The sequence below is a fragment of the Zonotrichia leucophrys genome, chromosome 15 (genome assembly GCF_028769735.1).
Source record: "Zonotrichia leucophrys gambelii isolate GWCS_2022_RI chromosome 15, RI_Zleu_2.0, whole genome shotgun sequence".
NCBI lineage: Eukaryota > Metazoa > Chordata > Aves > Passeriformes > Passerellidae > Zonotrichia > Zonotrichia leucophrys.
The window spans coordinates 9792643-9806292 of NC_088185.1; the positions used below are offsets into that span (position 1 = coordinate 9792643).

The 13650-nt window shown below is 51.3% G+C and overlaps 2 protein-coding genes across 3 annotated transcripts in view; one reads left to right on the forward strand and one right to left on the reverse strand.

The window, feature by feature from the left end:
- The first annotated feature begins 612 nt into the window (after window positions 1-612).
- PEBP1 (phosphatidylethanolamine binding protein 1) lies at window positions 613-3425 on the forward strand. Its single transcript, XM_064726956.1, has 4 exons — window positions 613-815; window positions 1141-1250; window positions 1848-1948; window positions 2650-3425. Exons 1-4 carry the CDS (start codon window positions 681-683, stop codon window positions 2865-2867), a joined length of 564 nt encoding a protein of 187 aa, XP_064583026.1. The 5' UTR covers window positions 613-680; the 3' UTR covers window positions 2868-3425.
- Window positions 3426-4315: 890 nt separating this feature from the next.
- The window catches only part of TAOK3 (TAO kinase 3), a 76697-nt gene continuing 67362 nt past the window's right edge, over window positions 4316-13650 (reverse strand). For both annotated transcript variants that reach the window (XM_064726952.1, XM_064726953.1), the window contains 7 exons: window positions 11917-12153; window positions 11065-11193; window positions 10157-10360; window positions 7870-8109; window positions 6605-6817; window positions 6067-6249; window positions 4316-5823 (listed from right to left, as the gene is read on the reverse strand). In XM_064726952.1, the coding sequence (XP_064583022.1) occupies window positions 5671-5823; window positions 6067-6249; window positions 6605-6817; window positions 7870-8109; window positions 10157-10360; window positions 11065-11193; window positions 11917-12153 (1359 nt within the window). In that variant the 3' untranslated portion in view covers window positions 4316-5670. The remainder of the gene's footprint in view (window positions 5824-6066; window positions 6250-6604; window positions 6818-7869; window positions 8110-10156; window positions 10361-11064; window positions 11194-11916; window positions 12154-13650) is intronic.

A 13650-nucleotide genomic window follows, 5' to 3' on the forward strand; every position in this document is an offset into this window, starting at 1 on the left:
CCCCCCAACGTGGAGTCGCCCGCCATGTTGGGGTCACCTCACCCCCCCCCCTCCTCAGCCATGTGGGGCGGCCCCAGCAGAGCGGCGCTGGCGCTGCCCCCGGTGCCGCCCACGGCCCGGGAGTGCTTGAACCGGAGAGCGCGGTGTGTGCTGAGCGGGGTTCCCTAAGCAGTGTTCTCTGAGCGGTAAACGACCCGCACGTCCAGAGAGCTGCTCTAATCCACCCACTCAGAGACACCGCACAAACCGCGGAGCGAGAAGAGCAGAGATAAATGGTTGTGCCTCTGTGTAACCCCGCAGCGAGGACCGTAACCACGCAACTATGCTCGGGTTTCTCCAGGACACCTTACACATGGCAGCTTGGAAGCACAAAGGCGTGCGTGAAACAGAACGCTGAGACCCACAAGGTTGCCCCACTGGGCCCTGGTACATTAATTATTAATTAACCTAATTAGCGGTAGGGAGGACAGCGCTGGCCCAGGTAACAGGAGCTCGGCAGGTCCCCCTTGGCTCCGCCTGGGGGCGCCATGGAGTGGGGGCGGGAGAGGCCGGCGGTGCGTCTCCACCAATGGGAGGGGAGCATAGCGGCGTCTCCACCAATGGGAGCGGAGTGGGGCGGTGCCTCCGCCAAGGGGCTCGGGCCGCTCGGAGCCGCTGCCGTCGCAGCCACAAACGTCGCCATGCCGGTGGACCTGGCTAAGTGGGACGGGCCGCTGAGCCTCTCCGAGGTGGAGCAGAAGCCAGCGCACCCGCTCAGGGTCAAGTATGGCTCCGTGGAGATCGACGAGCTGGGCAAGGTGCTCACGCCCACTCAGGTGAGCAAACCGGCCCTGCGCGCGGGGGTTGGCGCGGCAAAATGGCGGGATGCGGCCGGGCCTCCTGCGCTGCGGCTCCGGCAGCTGCGGCCGGAGCTTCCCCGGGTGCGGGGCACAGAGAGGGGCTGAGCTGTGGGGGCGGCCTTGCTGTGGGGGCGGCCGTGCCGCAGTAGAAGGCCCGTCGCTCTCACAGCCAGGGCGAGCTGGCACGAATGGCCTTTGAGCCCTCGGGTGCCGCTGCCAGCGCAGGCCGTGCTGGCCCCGTGTGCAGGGCAGGTGGCTGGCGCTGGCAGCGCGGCCGGCGCTAACGCGGTCACCCCTGCAGGTCCAGCATCGCCCCACCAGCATCGAGTGGGACGGCTGCGATCCCCAGAAGCTTTACACCCTGGTTCTCACGGACCCTGATGCGCCCAGTCGGAAGGACCCGAAGTTCAGGTAGTGGGGATGCACAGCTCCGTGTCCTGCGTGGGGAAAAAGGAGCGTCTCTCTTGGGCTGAGCAGAGGCTTAAGGAGGAGGTGGGGCTGTGCTCTGCCTAAAGTGCAGCTGTGGGGCCGTGCCTTGTCATAGAAATCGTGTCCTTGCATCTCTCCTTGAGCCAGGGACAGCATGGGGAGGAGCAGCTGCTCTTATCAAGGATGCTCAAAGTCTGTTGTAGCTGGAGCAGCACAGCATTTACTGCTTGCTCTAATTTAGCACATATGTGAGTTGGAATTAGGTCTTTGCTGGCAGCAGACTATTAAATCTGGGACCAGCTCACCTTTCTCAAGTGAGCCTCAGCAGTGTGTAGAATCCTCACTCTCAGAGGTCAGGTGTGGGTTTCCTGCAGCCACATGGGGCTGGTTTTGGCAGGCTGTGCATCCCAACACAGTGGTGCCTGCTCTGGGACTGGTGTTTTTTGGGTTTGGTAAACAAGGAGTGGCAGCTCTTTGTTTACTCCATGCTGACAGCCTCATGGAGAAACCGCAGCTGGAGTGACAAAGATTGCTCTTATCTGTGGCTCTGCCAGATTGTTCTGTGCCTTGTGCTTTCAGGGAGTGGCATCACTTCCTGGTGACCAACATGAAGGGCAACAACGTGGGCAGCGGGACCGTCATGTCGGATTACGTTGGCTCCGGGCCTCCCAAGGGAACAGGTCGGTACCTGCAGCAGCTCCCGGGTGCTGTGTGGATCACACCCAGTGCAGCAGGGTGGGGAGAGCCCTGCAGGAACAATCCATGCAGGATTGCTGGGGGCTGCACAAAGCAGGGATCCAGCCTTAGTGCGCCTTCCCTGGGCAGCTGTGGGCTCACCTGGGGTGTGGTGGTGTTCGCGGGGGTCCCAGGATGAGGGAAGAGATGAGGATCTGACTCCATGGTTCAGAAGACTGATTTATTATCTTACGATATATATTATAAGAAAAGAAAATGATATATTAAAACTATACTAAAAGAATAGAAGAAAGGATTTCATCAGAAAGCTAGCAAGGAATAGAAAGGAATGATAATAAAATCTTTTGACTGACCACAGAGTCTGAGACAGCTGGACTATGATTGGCCATTAATTAAAAACAACTACATGAGCCCAATCACAGATGCACCTGTTGCGTTCCACAGCAGCAGATAATTGATGTTTGCAACAGATTTATGAGGCCTCTCAGGAGAAAAGATATTATTATATATATTATATTAAAAAAGAAAATGATATATTTAAACTGTACTAGAAGAACAGAAGAAAGGATTTCCTCACAAAGCTAGCAAGGAAAGAAAGGAACGATAATAAAACCTTGTGCCTGACCAGCGAGCCCGAGCCAGCTGTGCTGCAGGGTTTTGATGGGGTCTGTCCGTCCCTCCGCAGGGCTGCACCGCTACGTGTGGCTGGTGTACGAGCAGCCGCAGCAGCTGGCCTGCAGCGAGCCCGTGCTCTCCAACCGCTCCGGGGACAAGCGCGGCAAGTTCAAGGTGGCCGCGTTCCGCAGCAAGTACGGGCTGGGGGCGCCCGTGGCGGGCACCTGCTACCAGGCCGAGTGGGACGATTACGTGCCCAAGCTCTACGAGCAGCTCTCGGGGAAGTAGGGCCAGGGCCCGCGGTGGGGCTGGGCACGGCGCTCCAGTTGTGTTCTGTTAATGAGTTGCAGCCAAGTGTCCTGCTCTGACAATGTCACTGTCACTGTCCCTGCTCTGTCCCTGTGCTGATGCTCGTGGTATCCTAGCTAGAGAGCTGCCCCTGGCTCCAAACTGACCTGCTTAAGGGAAACAGTAGCCTTTGTGAATTAGTGTCAGTTCAGGGGGTCTCTGCTGTCCTGGCATGGCTTGAGGTGGCAGGGGTGTGGGTGCACAACCACTCTGGGGCAGGTGCTGGCTGTGGAGACTCCCTTTCCCAAGAGAGGACAGGGCAGTCCAAGGGAAACTTCTCCCTTTTTTCTTTTTTTTTCTTTCTCCCTCTCCTACATTTGGCCAGTGCCTCCACATCACCACTACAGTAGTGAAGGTGCAGCTCGAGGGGAGGCAGGAGCTGGCCTAGAGCGTTTCCTTCTGTTCTCTGCTGCCACCCAAAGCTGAGACCACTTTGTTCTGTTCAGTCCTGTGGTGCCCTGCCCTGTGCTCACAGTGCAATTAAAAACTTCCAAGGTACTTGGTGTGCTTGGTTGTCTTCTTGGGGGGATGAGGGCAGTGCTCAGGGAGCAGTGGGTGCTGTTGTGTTCCTGGGATGAGGCTGGACCCTGTGCCAGGGCTCCCCATTCCTGGAGGGACACAGCTCAAAGCCATCGTGTCTTTCCATCTCAAAAACATTCCCAGCCTTCAGTTCCTTCCCAGGGGATCTCCACTCACTCCCAGACCCATGGGGAGCCCTCCACAGGAGCCCCCACATTACCACAGCACATCTGACACCCCAACAATCAGTCTGGGCACCACCAGCTTCCCTGACCTGAAGCCACTTCCCAGCCCAGCTGCAGGTCCCAGGTGCTTCCTGCTGCTCCAGTGAGGCCTGGGGGTCTCTCCTGAGTGTCCAGAGCAGCAGTGAGCATTTGGTAGAGCCTGGTGGCTGCAAAAAGGTAAAAAAGGTGAAGCTAGTGCAATTCAGCTTCACAGAATCAGGAGCCTTCCCCCCTTTTTTCAAGCTGCTGTATCAAAGCTCTGCAGTGACATGGTCTGACAAACAGGAATCAGCAGCACCCTGTGAAAATAAAACCCCAGGGCAGTTTTATCAGCCCAGCAATTAAAACATTTCCAGAGGATCAGTGGTTTTCCAGGTAAACAGCCCCAGCTCCTCCAGCCCAAGGCCCACCAGAGTTATGTTGGAGCAGGGCTCACAAGGCTCATCCATCCTTGGACTGCTCAGAGGACATAAAAAAATAAAAAATCCATTACCCTAAAAGCCTCCAGTGCCAGGAAACCAAGCCCTGCCCAGGCTGAGGGACAGCTGTGGAACGGGACAGCTGTGGAATGTGTCCCCTCCCCATCCCCACCCTGCACCTCTGCTGGGCCACGAGCCACCCCTCCCACAATGACACAGCCAGGCATTGTGATGAACACTTTTATTTACAAATATAATTAAAAGCTCTGACAGTTATTCATGCTCTTCCCTGGAACCTGAAAAATGTTTTTGTTGTTTTGTTGGTTTTTTTGTCCTTTTTTTTGTTGGTTTTTTTTTTAAAGTGCATGCAAAAGAAGTAAAGCCTTTTTTTTTTCTCTTTTTATTGTAAGAAAATACACAGTTTGAAAGTGTGAATAATGCAATATTTATGACCAAGATCATGGGGTTGGGGGTGGACTTGGGGGAGGAACAAAAAAAAACCCCCCAAAAAAAAACAAATAAAAGAAAAACTGAAAAGGGCTGGGATGATCTAACAGACAGTGTTGAGCTCCAGAACAGAACTGGAGAGTGGGGGGTGGCTGGAGCAGGAAGGGAGGGGGGGAAAGAAGTAAAAAAATTTTTGATCAGAGAAACAGTTAAAATACAATATGAAAATAAGTAAAAGCTCTCCTTAAATTCCTTCTATACACAAAATACACGATTTGACAAAGCCCAATTTGTGCTACTGGGATCCTGTGGGCTCATTTAAGTGTATTCACATTCTCTGCGACAGCAGAAAATGATTTATGATACAATCAAGAATATGCCCAGGGGCCAGGGCTTGTCCCTGCTGCCCCTGGCATGGTTCTCCTAAAAATCACCACGTCGTCACCCTCCCCTCCCCACCCCCAAAAAAGTAATAATATGTCACCACTGATATGTACAGCACGATTAAGTTTTTTTTTCTGTAAAATGTATCAAATTTTTTTTTCAATCTTTAATAAAACTTTTTTTTTATTATTTAATTATTCCTGATGAATAAATACCAAAAAAATAAAAATAAAATAAAATTATGCAGCAGCTAGTTAAGGTAAGGCTGCGGATTCAGTCTCTCTCCCCCTGGGATCGTAGATATCTTTTAATTATTAATATTTTTTTGCTTGTACTTTCATTGATTGGTGGTAAAATGAGTGATTGCTTAGAAGCAACATACATCCACTTGGTGGCTTTTTTTTTTATATATATTTTTTTTTCTCCATTAAAATTGTCTCCAAAGTTTTCACTGAAACATTTTTAATCATTGCACAGAGACATCAATACTGTGACATACTATGGAAAAGACTGCCAGGAGCTGTCCTGCACCGGGACGTGACGGGGGAAAGGGGCCCCTGATGGATAAGAATATACAGGCACTGGTCCGACACGATGTCAGTAAGAGAGACAGAAAGAGAGAGAGCACGCCCGTCAACATGGGGAATGTTGGGTTTGCAAGTTTTATCCTTACTTGGTTTGCTTTCTGTGGTTTTTGTTTTGTTTTTTTGTTTTGTTTTGTTTTTAAATGGCAAAGAAATTTAACCTCATCTATAGTCCTCCTTGGGATACTCTAATGTGACCAAATTCCCAAACCCCCGCAAGGCATCTCCATGTCAAACGCCCAATCCGCTCAGCTCTGCCTGTCCACAGACGATCCTCTCCCACAGATATCCTCTGCAGGGCGGCGAGCTCCTCCTCGATCTGCAAGGGGCACAGTCAGCAGCCCCCAGCACAGATCCATGTCCCCTGTATCCCCAAAATCCCCTCTGCAAGGAGCACAGCCAGCAGCCCCTAGCACAGCTCCACCCTGCTCCATGTCCCCAAAATCAACAAGCACAGATCCATGTCCCCTGTATCCCCAAAATCCCTTCTGACATGAGCAGAGTCAGCAGCCCCCAGCACAGCTCCACCCTTCCCTTGTCCCAAACCCCCCTCTGGAGGTACCTTCTGTTCCAGGTGTGCCCTGCGCAGCGACACCCGTTGCTCCAGCTTCTGGAGTTCCCTTTCATGCTGTGCTTCTGTCTGCATCTTTATTTTGCTCTGGTAGGCGTTGAGCAGCTCCATCTCCTGCTGGAGTTGCAGTCTCAGGGCTTGGCATTCTGCTTCCTGGGCCTCGTCCAGCCGGAGCTGTGAGAGCACGGGCAAAACAAGGCTCAAACAAACCCTGCTGGGAATTCCTCTGCTCCCACACGAGTCACACACAACTCTTTCTTCCCAAAGCCACTGGTGTTGGTGGCAGAGGGAGAAAGCAGAAAAGGCTTCATGAGCAGCAGCTGCTCTGCTCACACTGAGGCAGAGCCTCAGAAAATCCAATCCTAATCCCCAGCACGCCAGGGGAGCAGAGGAAGGACATGTGTTCCACAGGACACTCATTCCAAGAGGGAAAGTGGCAGCTGATGTGTTGTTTAAACAGTTTTGCCAATTCAGTGGCTGGAGCAGTCCCCCCAGGGTGCTGCCAGCCCCCAGAGCCCCCTGCACGTACCGCCTGCGAGGCCATCATCTCATTGATGCTCTGCTCGTACTGCTCGGCCAGGATGGCGAGCTTCCGTGTCTGCTCGTCCTTCAGGCTCTTCAGAATTGTCTTGTGCTCACTCTTTGGAGTTACTTCCAGCTGGTGATTCTTCAGTGCTTTGTACTGCTTAGTTTGCACTTTGCATGTGTCCTGGAACTGCTTTTTGATCTGCATTTCCATAGCCTGCCAAGGAAGGAACGACGTGAAGAGCACGAAGGGCTTTGGGAATGGAGAGGCTGTGGTATGTCCACGTGGGTGGGGTGGTGGGAACCACAGCTCCCCTGTGCATGCTTCCCACAGGGACTAACCAGCAGCAGCAGCAGCTCAGACCCTGCTGCAGCCTGGCCAGGAACAGCACCCCCTCAGCCCAGGGCACTTCCCACTTCCTGCACATCACCCAGCCCATCACCTGCCTCCCAAAACATATCTGCTTTTTCACAGCATCATTCCCCTTCCATGTCCTTCCCAGCTCAACCTTGCATTATGTGGAGGCTGCAGCCCTGGGAACCCGCAAGGGTGTGACAGAGTGACAGCAGTGTGCTTCTCTCTGGTGACCAGTGACCCCAGGGAACAGCTGGAGCTGTGTAAGGGAGCTTGAGGCTGGGTATCAGGGCAAGGCTCTTCCCCCAGAGGGTGCTGGCACTGCCCAGGCTCCCCAGGGAATGGGCACAGCCCTGAGGCTGCCAGAGCTCCAGGGGCATTTGGAAAATGCTCTCAGGGATGCACAGGGTGGGATTGCTGGGCTGTCTGTCCAGGATTGGAATTTGGACTCCATGATCCCTGCGGGGCCCTTCCCACTCAGGATATTCTGTGATTCTGTGACACTGGGAGGAAGAACATGTCTCTGCCACAGAGAGCAGCTCAGAGGTCTGCAAGCACAGAGCTCAGCACACACTCAGAGTGTTCTGTGTTCTCTCTGGACTCTGAAAGCATCACAAACCTCCTCTCCTCATCATTCTAAGCTGACACGAGTGAGGGTCTGAACAACACACAGCTTGTCAGAAACAAATTCTCTAACACTTTGCTTAGGACTGGACTATTTTACAACAGCCTCAATTAGCACAGCACTGTAAAAACCCTCTGTGAGCCCTGGCCTATCCCAGCCCATAAGATCCATTATCCAGAGCTGCTCTGTGCAAAGGGAGGGGATGCAAGGGAGAGCACAGGGTGTGGAGAGCAGCGGTCCCACAGCCCAGGACAGAGGCTGGAGGAGGAGCAAGGGAAGCCGGCAGCACCTTCAGGTTCTTTGGTTGCTGCCGGAGCTCCATGAAGTGCTTCCTGTGCAGCTCCCGCTCGCGCCGCTTGTTGTACTCCAGCTGGTTCTCGAGCTCAGTCTGGTGCTGCAGGCGGATCAGGTCCATGCGCAGCTTCTGCAGCGTGTGCAGCTGCCGGTACTCCAGCTCCCGCGTGGACTCGTCGTGCCGGATCAGCATGGCGTGCTCCATCTCCTTCTGCGTCCGCTTCTTGTTCAGCTCCTGCACACACACACACACACACACACACAGAGCTGAGCGGGCAGCCCTGCTGCAGCTCCTGCCCACTGCGCTGCCAGCTGCAGGGACTGGCGTGTCACAGGGAAACAAACCCAGCAGCGCCATGGGGGTGCTAGGAGTGACCATCCATCCATACTAGGAGTGACCACTGAGTGACCATCAATCCATCCATGCTAGGAGTGACCATCCATCCATCCATCCATCCCAGGAATGACCACCCATCCATTTATCCATCCAGGCTAGGAGTGACCACTGAGTGACCATGCATCCATGCATGCTAGGAGCGACCGCTGAGTTTCCATCCATCCATCCATCCATCCATCCATCCATCCATCCATCCATCCATCCATCCATCCATCCATCCATCCATCCCTCCCTCCCTCCCTCCCCTGCTCTGGGATGGCCCCGGGAGTCCCCAGCAGGTGGCACCAGGACCCCACACAAGCCCTGGGTGCCTGCAGGAACTCGCAGCAGCTTTCACTGAACACATCCCAGGTGCTCAGGGCGATGGAACTGGGGCTCTTGTCTGGTTTAAATTCCCTGGTGGGTACTGGGAACGAGCTCCCCCCTCCATCACCTGCACTGGAGTGGCCAAGGCAGAGGTCAGTGCCTCTAACACCTCCTCAGGTGAGAAGGTGAATTGTCCAGGTGGGATTTGGCACAAGGTGCAGCTCATTTTTAAAACAAGACTGGTTTTGCAGTGCTCACCAAGAGCTCCTGCACAGTCTGGGATAACCACCCCCAAGCCACAAGCCCAGAAGGGAAAGACACCAGTTCCCTCCCTGATTCCTGCACACATCTGTGTCATTTGTGTCTCAAATGTAGTATGTGTTCACATTTAAGCAAAACTCGACCCCGATAGGCAAAATTAAAATTTACAGCTACTGGTGTGCCAAAATGACTTCCCAAAGGCAGGTGGGGCACAGACCAGGCAGGGAGCTGTGGCACATGTGCCTTCATCCCAGGGCAGCTCAGCCAGCCTCTACCAAGCCTGTTCCAACCTGATTTCAGTTCACACAGCATAAACACACACAGTCATTCCACTTCCTTCAAACACTTTCCCATTTGCACAAAAACAACATCTGTGGTTACTTAAAATATGGAAAACACATCTTGAAAGTGTTATTTACTTCAGGTGATCCAAGTAGTTAGTACTGGCACATTTGAACCAGTAGGGATGTAATTTTCAGGGAATAAAAACTCAGATCATTCTGAAAATTAAGTCTCTCATAAGAGCTTAAATGCAGGAGGTCAGAGGTGTGTTCCTGTTAAATGCCATGCTAGGTCACTGAACTCTGTTCTCATCCCTGCCACAGAGCTGACATGCTGGGACATGGGGGCTCAAATCTGAATTTCTGCAATCAATAGTTTTGAGGTGCCTGGGTTGAGATATCTGGATCTCAGCAAAGCAGCTGAGCAGCCCCAGGCACATCTGGACCCAAGGGCAGCAAAGCTCTGAACAAGCACAAATGATACTGGAAAGCCTGAGGATAGCAGGCCAAACACAATGGGAAATTTTTGACCACTCCTCACTCAGTTTTCACTAAAACACCCTCTCCTCTGACAGTCTTAATCCAAAAATGGATAACTCAGATACTACAGTGACGGCCACAGGAACATCTCCATGTGGAAGCTCTTTCTCCAAAGTGGTGTTTGACCACAGGCAGCCTTGAGGCAAGGGGCAAAAACCAACGAGGGGAAGCAGGGTGTGAAAAGCTGCCCCTTGAGAGCCCATATCCCCATCCCACAGCTCTCCCCACAGCCCAAACTGGGGCAGGACCCCCAAACCCAACACTCAGGAGCTGGGATGAGGCATCAGGCCCAGAGGAGGGGCCCACAGGGTGCTTCTGTCTGCCATCCCTCATCTGATCAAAGCAGCCACAGCTGCAGGGAAAACCATTTCCCAAAACGTATTTTGTTACATTTTTCTCAATTCTATTTAGCAACTAGAAACATGAAGACCTAACCAGCCAATACACAAAGCTAAAGCAGGTAAAGCAGGCTGTGAGAGAAGTGAGGAGTGCCATACTTCCCGAATGTTCTGCTGCTCCATCTCGTGCCTCTTGATCATCGTTTTTCTCTTGAAGGATCGGCAGTTTTTGTCGTAGTAGAGTCTCTGCTGGCTGAGAAGCTGGGCCTCCTCTTCAGCCTGTGTGTGCTGCAGGTTCTCTTTGTGTTTGGATATCCTTTCTTGCTTCTCTTTCTTGGGTGTGCTGTGGTCCTCATTCATTTCCTGCAGGGTGAACACAAGGCTTTCCTCAGCATCACAGTGACACAGGACATGGGGGACCTTGCTGGCTCCTCCTCTGCCACTCAGGCCATGAAAGGACACCAAAATCCCACCACAAACCAACAGAACCAGAACCTGTCACCTGGCCATGCTCAGCCCTGTGCCCCTACAGCTGTACCAGCACCCACACCAAGAGTAGGAGGAAAAGTGGCCACAGAGCTCCTTGATAATAATTTTCTCACCTTTACCTTAAACAGCCAATTATTTTTGCAATATGGTGAAGATACAACTTAAATAATGCATTTTGGTACATTAGAAGTTATTTCTCTTCCTAATTCATGTAACTGATCACAGGGCTTTTAGTCTGGGGACACTGAATGGCTGCTCTGATTACTTGAAAGAAAAAAACAGATGAGGAGAAAGAAAGGGGAAGAAGAACTCTCTGTGAAGTCCCATTTTCCCTCATCACCCTTGGTTTCAAAGATTCTGCTCTACAGCAAATTGTGAAACACCTGTAGCCACCCTCACAAATTGTTCTGGAAATGCTGCCAGATGCTCCCAGCTCCTGAAAATTTACTTGCTGAGAATCCAAAATTTGCTTCCAAGCCTGACAGTATCCCTTAAACCCCTGGGCTGGCCCAGGTTTATCAAAACAAAAGAGTGGTTTGTGTTCATTCCACACCCCTTCAGCCCTGAGAGTTCCTTGCCTCTTTAATCTTTTCCTTGCAAAGCTTGTATTGTTTCTTCTGACTTTCTAAAAAGGTCGCCAGGTCTTTCTTTTGCTGAGCCAAAATCTGTTGCTGGAATCTCTTTTCATCTGCTGCAGCTGCCTTTGCCTGCAATGTACAGAGAGAGGAAAAAAGAAAAAAAAAAAAAAAAAAGAAAAAAAGGTGAGTGAGCAGGTGCAGAATCCAGCACAAATTATTGCTGTGGTTTTTGATTTTTGGTCAGTCATTTTGGTGACTGTGCTAGGCAAAGCCATGAGCACTCAGCCACAGGACAGCTGCTCACAGAGAGAATGCTCACATAGCTCTGAGGGCTTCCTTGTGCTTCTCACCTCCCCACCAAAGCCACCCCAGAGAGCACAACCACACCATTTTATTAATGTGCTGATTTTTAGACTGAGTGACAGCTTTGTCACCCCCTCAGCTGAGGCAAAGCTCCCACCAAGGTCCCCACAGCCCCTTTTATGCAGCTGTGGCACTGGTGGATGCCAACAGAGCGCCCATCAGCCAGGAAGGTGACGTGAGGCTGCTTGAGAGAGCACAAGGTCACAGAATCACCAGGTTGGAAGAGACCTTTGAGGTGATTCAGTTCCACCCAGCCCTAACATCTCAATTAATAAACCATGGCACTGAGTACCACATCCAGGGATAGTGACTCCACCACCTCCCCAGGCAGACCATTCCAGTGCTTTGTGTAAAAAACTTTTTCCTAACATCCAACTTAAATTTCCCTTGGGGCAGTTTAACACTTTGTCCTCTCATTCTGCACCTCAGACCACGGGTTTGAGCAGCAAACCCGGGCTCTCCTGCCCCTCAGACCCTCCCAGCACTCACCTCCTTCTCCATCACAGCCACTTGCTTCTTGGCCAGCTTCTCCAGCTCAATGGACGAGTTGTTGGCGTGTGTCTCCACCTCCTTCTGCAGCTTGAGGCGGTGCTCGTCCATCTCGGCCTTCAACTTGTTCTCCAGGGCGATCAGCTGCTTCTGGTGCTGGCGCCGCATCCGCTTATATCCTGACATCTGTTCCCGCAGCTCGTTCTCCTGCTCATGCTCATGGATCTGTCTTGTAACCTGGGGGGGAACAGGGCACCCACTGCTCCAGGGCCTTGCTTCCCACACCAGCTCACTGCAGCCAGGCCCTGCTCTGCTCTCAGCAATCCATGGCTTTTGGAGGTGCTGCTGTTTGGTTTCACAAAGCCACAAAGTTTCTCTGTCCTAACTTTTAGCCCCCATCAGTTCCTGAGACTTTTATGTCTGAAAATTAGGCTGAAAATGCCATATTACAAATAAAGGAAGGGAGTGGTTACTTATTGATGCCCTCTGAAGGCTGCCTTCAGAGCAGAGACTACATGGAGCTAAAGAATAGAGACTAGATGGAGTTATAGAGACTAGATGGAGCTAAAGAATAGAGACTAGATGGAGCTACAGAACAGAGACTAGATGGAGCTAAAGAATGGAGACTAGATGGAGCTAAAGAATAGAGACTAGATGGAGTTACAGAGACTAGATGGAGCTAAAGAATAGAGATTAAATGGAGTTATAGAGACTAGATGGAGCTAAAGAATAGAGACTAGATGGAGCTAAAGAATGGAGACTGGATGGAGCTAAAGAATAGAGACTAGATGGAGCTAAAGAATAGAGACTGGATGGAGCTAAAGAATAAAGTAGGGATTTATTAAGAGGCCTCAACAGATCTACCTTGGGCAGCACAACCCAAAATGGCCACACAATGGATGATGGCTCAGGAGATCCCTCACTTTTATATATTCTGGTCCATTTGCATGTTTGAGTTAATTGTCCAATTAAAGCTTTAGCCCATGCAGTCCCATCCTTCTTGTTTTCTCTCTTCAGTCCCCACTGTTTATGCTCTTGGGCCTGAGATCTGGATCTGCAGCCCCTGGTCCCCAGCTACAGAAGGAATTGTTCTGTCTCCCTGTTCTGTGAAGAGAACTCACCATCCCCTAATATGAAACCTAGACTTAGACACTAAAGCAGAACAGAATCTGAAAAATATAAAAGCTAAAACCTGAGGCATCATTATCACTCCAGGACATGCTGAAGGAGATCTGGAAACAAAGGTGGCTAATGGACAACACTCTTCAGACACCTTATTCAGATGCAGGACTCAGATCCTTATTCAGATTCAACTAATTCACCTTATTCAGATCCATGGATTCCCAAGAAGCAGCCAGAACCCCCTCAAACCCCCATTTTTTCCTTCCTCCTCAAGTCACCCCATGCCAATTCAACCCCTCAACATCTATTTTCTGCTACGAGGAGCCTCCTTCAAAACTTCCCCTTAAAATTCAAGATGATGGCAGACTGAGCTCATTCCTTCCCAGAATTGAAAGTTTTCTAACAAGGGAACGCTGTTCTGGAACTGTGTGCTCTTAACAAGATTGATCAGATGGTCTAAGCAGATTTTAAACCCTGCTCAGCTGAAACAAACTCACAAGTTCCACATTCATTTCCATGCCCAAGTGTATCCATGTGAAAGGAAGGAAAAAAAAACCACCAACAGGCTGTGCCAAAAATGTTGAGAAGAAAATGCAAATGGTGATGCTTCCA